The following is a 10816-nucleotide window of genomic DNA, read 5'->3' on the forward strand; positions in this document are numbered from 1 at the left end:
CCAGGGCCTCTCTTTTACTCCATTCAGCATTTCTCTCCAGTTCTTAATCAAAGCACCTTTCTCATTGCCCCAGACTGCCTAGATTCCTTATCCACATATGCAGCTCTGCCCTCCATCTGCTCTGACTCGTATCCCTTCTGTGTTCACAAATCTGATATCTATCTTCATGTGCTTCTGCTGGAGTTGCTGCAAGAGGAGAAGGCATAACTTCCTGTCTGTTGCCTGGTGCCTGGTCACCATGCAAGGTAGAGAGGCTAAGAGAATAGAATAAGGTAGCTCAGCATCTCTACGGGGAGCGTGGGTGAGGCTCTCACATATCTACTAAACATGTGCAAAATGAGATTTTTTTTCCTCAAAGACACTGAAGTTCAAGCACAGCTTCCTCAGGAGGTAAAAAGCCCTCAAAGTCAAATGTTTCTGACATACTTAATACCTCTGAACAAAAATATAGGAACAGGAGTAGAATTCAAAAGAAAATCTCCCTGTTTTGGTCATTCTTTCGAAAGAACTCAAGGACTCAAGCTGAGAACTACACATGGTCCTGAAATCTTTAGCCTGATCAGTCAAGACTCACAGTGTTACAGGAATTTAAAACAGTTTCTTGTTCTTGCTCTCTCTTCAGGCAGCCCTAATTATATCCTGACAAATGGTAATTTCCAGTAATCTCTGGTACGTACGACAGAAGGTTGCATTTCTCCATGGTGTCAGCTGGACTCCCGCAGCTTGGCACATATCTGCATAAGCCTGCAGGTTTTGACAGAGGGCTTCGCTGCTCAAATGAAGCTCACAGAGATCATACTGGCAGTCTTCAAAATTGCTCTGTGGATCGACTACTGAGTGACAGTTCTGGAACGGACCACTGGGATCAGTGATCAGACCACAGTATTCATTGCTTTGGATGATATGTTTTTCATCAGCAGTGCAATTTGGGGTATGGCCATCATCTGGCAAGCACCTAGTGTGGAAAAAAAAGATGTGGAAAATGTCACTGGTGAACTTTGCATACAATTGCACTCAAGATACTTTTCAAATCCCAACTAATAAAACTACTGGCACAGACTAAGGATGACTTTTTAAATCTCTGCATTTCAAATGGGATAGGAATTCAGATTTTAAAATGATCTCAACATTACAACTTTTGTAATGCCTAAGACACTTCAACATTAATTTTGGTTTTAAGTCTAAAAATAATCTTTGCACGAATAAGACAACTGGGAAGGGCAAACAGAAAGTAAAAGCATTCAAAGTTAAATATCTATCATCATGAAATGACATATTGTATAACTATAAAGTAAACACTGAAGTATCTCAGAAGAGTTCAAGCAGGATCATTAATATGCTACAACAATTGCTGGAATCTTAGTGGGCAATTGCAGATGTATTCAATTTTTCATTTTTTAAGTACACTTGAATTTGTTACAAGTTTTTTCCCAGATATGTGAAAGGACTATACAGGCAAGAATATATTTTAGTCCATATTCTTGGACATTTTGGACATGACATACCACAGCTGCTTAAAATACTGCTCGTTACATAACTCCCAGTTAAGACCAAACATCTCTGTTGGAGTCCTACCTTGAGTCATTGTAAACTTGCCAACTGTTTCCAAGGCTGGACGAGTCTGTTTCCATCCCTCCATCTGGGTTAAGAAAGTCATCTTTTTTGTCCTCATTATAATTTCCACATATCCCACAGACTTTCGATTTATAGGTACTGGGAAGAGTGATTTCTGCTCTATGATTTCCATCAAACTTGACCTTCAGCCCAAAGTCAGTAGTAACCACAACATATTGACCACTGAGGGAAATGCTGACACTATTGTCCAAGGTCAGAGGGAGTACCTGGCTGATTCCATCCACCTACAAGGACAGAGAAGGACAATCATTATGATCACTTTAAAATAGCTATTTTTAATGGTGATTTTCTTAGACCATGATCCTATACAGAGCATAGGGCTTGTACTGTGAGCCTGTACTAGCATTAAGAGCACACAATATTGTGTTTCTGGGTTTTTCTTAGGTCTTACATAACATGAATGCTATACATGAACAAAGATCTTGGGCCTCAAGACTTTAGTAAAACATCTACTTATCTTCCAGGTCTCAGCTGTGGTCAAAGTAAGCTTGGTGAACTAGACCCAGCTGGAAAAAGTCAAAAAATTATCAAAAATTATCTTTCTGCTTACAGGCTTACTGGCTCAAACAAGAGCATGGCATAAGATTTAAAAGGTGAAGCTAGAATGGAATCTTAGAAAATTTTCAGGATTGGACACATTTTGAAAACATTTTTTGTTTTTTTTTTTCTTTTATTTTTCTTTTCCTTTTTTTCCTCCTCTTCTTTTTCTTTCTTTTTAATTTTCACATGTGAAATGCCAGCAATAGGAAGGAAGTGTTCAAATAAAATTTTCAATTTATTTTAAATTCCATAAAACTAACATATTCTTTGAATGTATGTTCTTATTACACAATTAGTATATATTTTTTAACTAAGAAACATACATAATGAAAACAGTAAATACAATGAAGAGATGGAAAAGATAAACTTTTGGAGAAATGCAGATATCTAGTTCACTGTGCATCTAAGTTGTAAAAAGTCTCTGTGTATATTTAAATCCTTATCTCCAGACCTATTTTCTTTATAAGAAAAATGATAATGAAGTAAGGTGATATATTCAATTATTGTGGATTTTAAATCAAACTTGTATCTGCTACCTTGGCCCTTCCAATGGTCTTCATGGAAATAAGTTATAAAGAAGACTTAAAATAGAGCAGCTGGTCCAGTGACACAATCAGAGTGATGTGAGTTAACAGGCAGTCTTTCTGGGGCTCTCATCTGGCTGTGCTTTATGGCAGGTGCCAGGTACTAAGTAAAATTAGCAGTGATGCAGAACAGCTAGAAGTCAGAGGTAGGCACGCAGCTTTACTGGGAAATATCCACCAGCACAAGCTCTGTTAATGAAAGGCCTTTTGTATTCTCTGCTGCAAACAAAACTTAGGAATGGAGGGCAATCCCAACTGTTAGCAACACAGCACAACATTTTGTTTTTTCTTCCTGTTCTGAAATCTCGATGATTGCCTTAAGGAACCCATAGTACTACTGTTCCCAAATATTTGACTGTCTTCTAAATATTGCTTTATGCTTGCCTAGAAATTTGCAGCCACTGTACTACGGTTTCTTCAAAGTCTGATTTACTGCAGTAGATTGTGGGATCTAGCCTTACCTTAACAACTCTGTTTTGACCCAGATTGATCCTGTAGCCATAAACATCGATGTCCACAGATTGGACATAGGACACGTGTGTGTTGCTTCCCCTGTATTCGTTGGCAGCTTCCACGTTGAAGTAGGGCAGTGAGCTGTTGCTCTCACACAGCTTGGAGAGCGTGTAGGTGCAGTTGCCCATGAAGTCATGACGCTGCTTATCAAAAGTTAAATAATGAGGATCTCCATGTATAGTGCAAGTTGCTTCTGGAGACAAGAAAACAGAGTATGTTTCATTAACATCCAGAAAAGCCAGCTCATACCTCCATTGTGCTGTGAGAAAATATAGATGTCCCCATTTCATAGGTTACATATGAAAGAACTGAAACAGCAAAGACAGATTTTTATGGCCTGAGGCAGTGCCACAGAAACACACTCAGATAAATTAACTCAAGTAACACTGGTAGAATGCACAGCTGCCCTCCTCTAAATCACTGACTATCACATGTGATTTATTAAAATTACCTGTCTCAGCAGGTGGCATAGGTGCTGTTGGTGTAGGTGTTGGTGGTGGAGGGGTGCTGACTGCATCTGTCAGTAGGGAAGATAAGGTAACAATATATAACATTACATAACATTACACATTAAACACTGCATACAAACTGACGTACACAAGTTTCAACTTACTCCTCACCAGCTTTAAGTTAGAAGACTTACACTGAAGAAAATGGAACTGTCTACATTTAAAAATTAGGACATTTGGCCTTTTTGAGTTTTTAGGGAAGCTCTGACTACTAACTTGGTGACAGTGACTGAGCTTGTCCTTGCGTGCTTCCCTGAAACTGGAAATGTATTTACAATTGTATCTGTGATTCTCTATGCTTTGTATGTTAAAGCATGAAGGTCATGCTCTCTGCAAGTGTTGGCAGGTCTGGAAATGAGCAGCCTGCCAGCAGATGCCATGTAACAGTAACAAATTACTCTCAGGGCACTGGTGGTTTGTAATCAGAGTTTAATTTTTTTTCTACAAAATGGCATTAATTTCTTAGGAATGTAAGGAATGTAGGAGCTTTCTGCTGACAGATATAATAAACAGTGTTGTTGAGTCTTTGCTGATGCCCATTACTACTTGTATTAATACGTATTAGCATCTTCTCCACCTATTCTTTATCCATCACAAAGACATATCTTAAAACAAGTGGTCCTCTTGGTGTATTTGCATATGTGTGCTAACAACCCTGTGCTGTAGGCACACAGTTTAGCAGAAGGAGGAGCTCTTTACTAGTCACTTGGGATTACATTAGTGCACCATCCGGTGGCTGAACTGTGTGTTAATAAGCCTGGAAAAATGAACAACTGGCTCTCCAAATGGGCCCCGAGTATTTTCAACAGAATTTTAAAGAAAATTATGTATTCCGAGGTAATGCACATGAATGGAACTCTTCATTATCCAAAAATCCTGGCTAGAGTAAATTTAAAACATTTCACTGATATTATATGAATAGTGTTTCACAGAGAAATCTAGTAAGATTTGATGATGTTTTTGTACCATATTCAGCATATTTCTTGTAGAATTCACATCTTGTAAGTTTTGCATTCATAACAGTAAAGGTGATATTAAATTGTAACTCATTTCTGGCTCCAAGTCTTCCACAAATTGTGCAGATCTAGGCTGATTTATTAGAATGTCAGAGATCAAACTCAAATTACTGATTTATAATCAGGTATCATGGTGAAAGTAATCACTTTTGATTCATTGATATATATATATTTTAATTGCATATGTGACAGTTCTGTGTATTTTCTGGCTCATATTGGACAGAGATTTGCTGTAAAAAGATATTTAGAACATCGAAACCAGGAGTTGGACTCTATGATCCTTGTGGGTCCCTTCTATCTCAGGTTATCCTATGATCCAAGACCTTGGCTGAGTTTAGAGATGCACTTCACACTTGAAGTTTGTTGGACCAGGTGAAAATGGTCACATTTACAGAAAAGTGAATGGCTTAGTCTCTATGTTTGAGGCATTGAGGAAAGAACTGCGGAGGATTTACAATAGAAGTAACATTTCTATGAAGTGAGCTGGAAAGCTTTTTCCATTTCTCTTTTGTGGCTTGGAATTATGACAAGAGACACTTGTCAGTGCTTAAAGAGAGATGAGGACACAAACACAGACTTACCACAGGGTCCATCTCTTACTCTCACATTGTCCAGTGCCGTATCTGCATATTCTGTCAGTCCTCGGACAGCCTCAAAAATGACCTAGGCAGGATGCAAAGTGAATTGCTGCATCAGTTGTTCAAGCATATGTGAGAGAATTTCCCTCAAAATGTTTTCAGAATTCTCTTTCTGGTCTATTTTTAAGGACATTCAGGGAACTAATAGTAGAACAGTTTTCCTAGTGTTCTTCAGAATTAAAATATATAATATGTAATAGGGCAAGGACATAAAGAAAGACTGTCCTCTATCATTTATTTATTTCTTTGTTTGTTGGCTGCTTACTGACTTTTAAAAGCAGTCCAGTGTAGGGAGCATCCCAAAGCTTAAACCTAAACTCACAGAAGAATAACATGTAGAAGTCTTTTGTAGAAAAAATGAGCCTAACGTCCTTGACATCATGATAAAAGGAGGGAATCCATCATGAGGGAAGGAGGGAATGTGGAAGGAAAGAAAGATAAATCAAATATATTTTATCTCCTAGCTAACCTCAGGGAGTTGTTTGTTTTTTTTTTTTTCTCTTAGTTTATTTACACAAAGCACAATGGCATTATAATTACAAAATATAAACCAAGAAAATCTTGGTCATCATTTCTAGCTTGCATGTACAACATTGTACAGCCTGCAAAGAGAGAGCAAATTGTAAATGCTGACATTGTACAAATAAATTTATTCTGAAAATATGTTACCTTTATCTTTCTCTGTGTTGGAAAAGTATGTGTGACAGCACCATAAATCCAAGAGTAACTTTGGTTTCCCTTCCGACTCCATGCTGTAAACTCCCCTGTGCTGTCTTGGATAAGCACTCTCAGCTCATTTCTGTCTTCTGACCCAAACATATAGTACCAGAAGTCTACGCATATTTTTTCAGAAGCCACAATATCTGGGCTCTCAAGCCTGTTAGTGTCGAATGGGATCAGGTTACTTGCTTCTTGGTAGATGAAGTAGCCTTCTGCAGAGTGAAAAAACAAAAAATGTCTGAATCTTTCTGACTTGTTAGGTGTCACTTAAAACTGAAGTGCATCTCAACTCTGGAAGAAATCAAGCACATCATTAGCAGTACAAAGAAGCAAAGTAGCAAATGATTGAAATTTTCACTGCAACAGTTAGCACTGTATAGTTAGCTAAAGTACAGTAAGAACTGGAGAGCAAAGCAAATATATCCTGTCTCATATGGACAGTTAGTTTGGGATTGCAAATGAAGATGGAGGCTTCTTTCAAGAGATAGCATGTCCAGACACAGTGCCCAACTTATCCTTGTTCAGTTTCCACTTTCCTCCAAGAAAAATAATGTGCATCTACTATACACTTCTTCACTTCTTCTTGCAAGATATGGTCTAACGATAAACAAATTTTTGACATAAGGAAAATTCCAACCCCTCAATATTTGGTTTTGTCTCAAAGCAGGAGGGTTATTTCCATTGAAATGTGAGGCTTGACATTATCAAAAGGAATCAATCTTTTCAAAATTCAGAATCTCACAATATTTGCTTTTGGGATTTGAATACTTTACTTTTAACTTCTTAATTGTTAGATCACGTTTTCCTTTACTAAGACTGGAGCTTTTTGCTTCCTATCACCTCTCTGCACCAAGGTGAAAACACTGTATTTTGTCAGTGCAGTTATGTCAAATCTCTCCCATCTGACTATGGAAAGGAGTGAAAAAGAAATGACCATTTCTACATTAAAAAGCATTACTCCGCACATAGTATCTAATATTTAGTCTACTGCTTTAAGGCTTTATTAATAATAAGCAAATGTAAGTAGCACTTGAAGTTATATGAACCATGCCAATTGAAAAAATACACATGTAATAAGTGACCTTTCCCATCATGGGATAATTACTGAAAACAGTATGGCTACAGATTGATCTCCTATAAAAGAAGCTTCTAATTTCTGACTGTAATTTCCAATCTTGTAATGCTTTGCTAGCATGAACATTATCTAGTGTCAGTACAGCGATCGTTACATGTCTTGGCATCAGCTGATATCACTGTAATTTGATGATAAAACTTCTCTGAGTAATGATCTGTTGAATGTGACTGCATCCTCGGTGAGGTATTACACAAGAGGTAGTTAGCATTATTCTAGTTTCTTTTACTGCACTGATAAATATTTCCAACCTATGATGGGGCAAGCCAGTTTAATCTTGTGACTGAACATGGTGAAAAGTTGAAGACATATCACCCAAACCGACACATTTCAAAGGATTTAATTGATCTCTTCATGAAAAAGAAAGAGGAAAGGTAGCCAGGCTATATTCAAAATGAAGTATACACTGACATCAACAAGCACTTACTTCCATCAGGATAGTCTCCATCAGGACCTGTTCCATCCGTTGGAGTCTCATGTTTTGTTCGTATCCACATTCCCTGGTTCACAGCGCAAGGTTGGGTCCAGTCACAAAATGGTCTCGAGTTGTTGTTAAAATCACATCTAGTGAGGTAAGCTGAAACACAGAGCAAGGAAAGTAAGGAAAAGGAGACACTATATTCAAAACCTGCCTTGGACATTAACAGCACTATGAGCAGTTACCTGTTTCAGGATCCCATGTTCTCACACCACCAGTTGGTCTTTGCTTGATCCTGCCAAGAAAAATAACACAGTGAAATCCCTACAGATTTAGTGACGCAAAAATTTTGTAAGTGTTGGGACAGAGGTCATCAGGTGTTCTTACTGAATTACTGCCCAGAATCAGGGCCTCATCTGTGTCTGTCTCCTTCCCTTCCCATCTGTTCTTACTGCTTCATTAAGAAGTTCTGAGAGCTAGAAAAAGGTGTGATATGTTCACCTCATCTGAGTGAAGAAGGATCCTCTCTCTGTATCCCTCCGAAATGAAGGGAGACCAGCTAGGCACGGGGAGCTACAGGAAGGATGGCAAGGTACAGCAAAGTTTGGACAATACCAGAATTACACAAAAGACTTGTTATGAAACTTGTTTGTAGCATTGGCATCCTCACTGCTGCTGAGCAAGGTATGTAAATGCCAGTAAACTGGTATGTCACAAAACTATCTGTTATTTATCAGAAGGCTTATGTTTCCTTTAACCACTATCATCTCATTCAGTTTTTCCTCTAAGTTATCCTAAAAATGCTACAGGGCAACAGCATTTAGAAATACATATAGTCCTTGCAGTGCTACAAAGCCTGCAGAGGTGAGATGACATAAAACCAAAACTTTGTCACAGATCACAAGAAAGATGCTCTGTTCACTGGGTGTTTTGCATCAGAAAGGAATTTCCAGGACTGCAAGACTACAATAGCTGCTTTTGACATGTTCTGATGGTGGTCTACAGCTTTATGAGGCAGGGTCTAGTTCCCACTTCTGTGTTGCCCACCATCCCTATTGTCCTTCTTGTATGTGACACAGTATAATCTGTCCTTAAGCAAAGCCAGCACAGCAGATGTCCCCACAACCCATCAAAATCTAAGCAGAGAGATTCAGAAATACCAGAGAGATTCATAGTGTCGTATACAAACTGTATCGACTTCATCACTGAAACACACCAAGCAACTGGAAAATAGACAGAGCTGAAGCTAAGGAGGAGAGAGATGTGAAGATAGGTGAAGTAAGAACATTTTCTTCTTTCCCTACATGACAGCTGTATCAAGTTGCCATTTAATCTCTGTTCCATGCCATCTTTAAACCGCTACATATCAGAGTCCTAAGGCAAAGGTTACTGTAGATATACTTAGAAACTCAGAAGCGTTTGATAACTGCAGCAGATCTCCCCTTTGGATCTGCCATTAGAAATGTACAGGTTACACATTCTTTCACAGTAACCACCACAGAATTTGGCAACAACAAAACTCAACTGTTTCCTCTTTTTACAAATGGCATGGTTTAATCATACAGCATTCCTGCATAAAATGCTAAGAAAGGACATTTATAATTAACGGTAACTAAGTTTCTTGAACTAAGGTACATTCAGCATTGTGCTACTTACCCTGTGGTATTCAGCACTGAAATACAGAATAAAATTAAAATGCATTGTAAGTGCCAGAGGGTCCCCATGCTAGAAGACAGTCAAGTCTTCTGTGTGGTACAGTCTACATAGTAATCCACGGGCTGTACTCAGCAGCAGCGAGGACGATTTACAGTGCAAGAGAAGAATATATTGACTGAAGGGTGGAGGCGACTGTAAAACCTCTGTTCAGCTCTGTTTGGCTGGGCTGCCTGGGTAATCTACCTGAAGAAAAGTACATATTAACAGAAAGCTCATATTCTGCATGAGTTATTTTTACACCCTTCATTGTCTACTGGAGAAAACTATTTGATTCTTGAAATGTTTATTGCTACTCCTGTATATTTAAAATGTTTGTATTTTCATAGAGAATACTTCTCATGCTGATAGCAAGATAACATCGGTAATTTTAAAACTCCTGTCCAGTTTTCATTTCTAGTGTAAGTGTTCTTTTGTTCACTGATTTTTCTCCCTTCTGTTAGTTGTAAGCAGAGAAAAGGCAGGTTGGTTGTTCCCTCTGCCAGCTGGGCCTATGCAGACCAGCGTCCCTTCTACTAGGGTCTGTAAGAAATGGTTTGAAGGCTGTTACACTTCCTATGTCAGCTAGATTTTGAGTGATAAGAAATGAAGGAAAATCAGAACATGTACAGTATTTCCTTACATTGCCTTCAAAACGCTGACTACTGCTTTTTTTCCCCTTTTTTCCCCTCATTTTTTTTTCTTCTTATTTATTTATTTATTTGTTTGTTTATTTTAATCTAAAAGGAATATGGCTCTGGAAGTAAGGATTTCTTACTGTAATTCTGAGGATTAAGATCATTAAGGCCTCATTATTTAAATGCCTAGAACTTCCTCAATCCCATCTCCTTTACTCAGCACAAAATACTTTCATTTGTCATTAAGGTGTAACTGAGGAAGTGCTTACAGAAACAGGAAAAAAAGGAAGAATCAAGGAGGCTGAGCAAGACCATAAATATATTAGAGGTTAGTTTCCCTTTCCTGAGGCTGTATTCTGCTACAAGCTCTTGACCTACAGGACCCCTTAAAAGCCATCAGATGGATATAGTTGATGTTCACTTGACAGGTAAGCCTCCCTCCACAGAGAAAATCTCCCTTGAAAATGCATGCATTTTTACCAGTCAGTACACAAGAACGAGCATTTCTGTGACTTAGAGATAGAGGACATTTACTCCCTGAATAAAACCATTGCCCACAATTTTCCTATTCGGTTGAGGAGACCTCAGTGTGAGGGGGAGAATATAAGCAACCTTCAATTAAAAGTTGCATCGAGCACATTGTGTTTACAGCAGGGCTGCTGAGGTGTCAGTCCAGCAAGTGGTAATCCAGGCAATAGATGTCCTTGGAACTGTAATGAGTAGCCTTCCCTGTATGCCCGTGCTTTCCTAGTGCAGACATTTTATGGATTCCTCATGAATC

At 38.4% G+C, this 10816-nt stretch overlaps 1 protein-coding gene across 1 annotated transcript in view; it reads right to left on the reverse strand.

Moving 5' to 3' along the window:
• The window catches only part of LOC306949887 (IgGFc-binding protein-like), a gene marked incomplete at both ends in the record, with an annotated part of 59210 nt that extends 51426 nt beyond the window's left edge, over positions 1 to 7784 (reverse strand). Inside the window, 7 exons of the mRNA XM_079539936.1 lie at positions 678 to 955; positions 1576 to 1859; positions 3221 to 3465; positions 3724 to 3789; positions 5379 to 5460; positions 6105 to 6367; positions 7715 to 7784. Coding sequence (XP_079396062.1) covers positions 678 to 955; positions 1576 to 1859; positions 3221 to 3465; positions 3724 to 3789; positions 5379 to 5460; positions 6105 to 6367; positions 7715 to 7784 — 1288 coding nt within the window. The remainder of the gene's footprint in view (positions 1 to 677; positions 956 to 1575; positions 1860 to 3220; positions 3466 to 3723; positions 3790 to 5378; positions 5461 to 6104; positions 6368 to 7714) is intronic.
• Positions 7785 to 10816: the final 3032 nt, after the last annotated feature.

Source organism: Tetrao urogallus (genome assembly GCF_951394365.1).
Source record: "Tetrao urogallus genome assembly, chromosome: 9".
NCBI lineage: Eukaryota > Metazoa > Chordata > Aves > Galliformes > Phasianidae > Tetrao > Tetrao urogallus.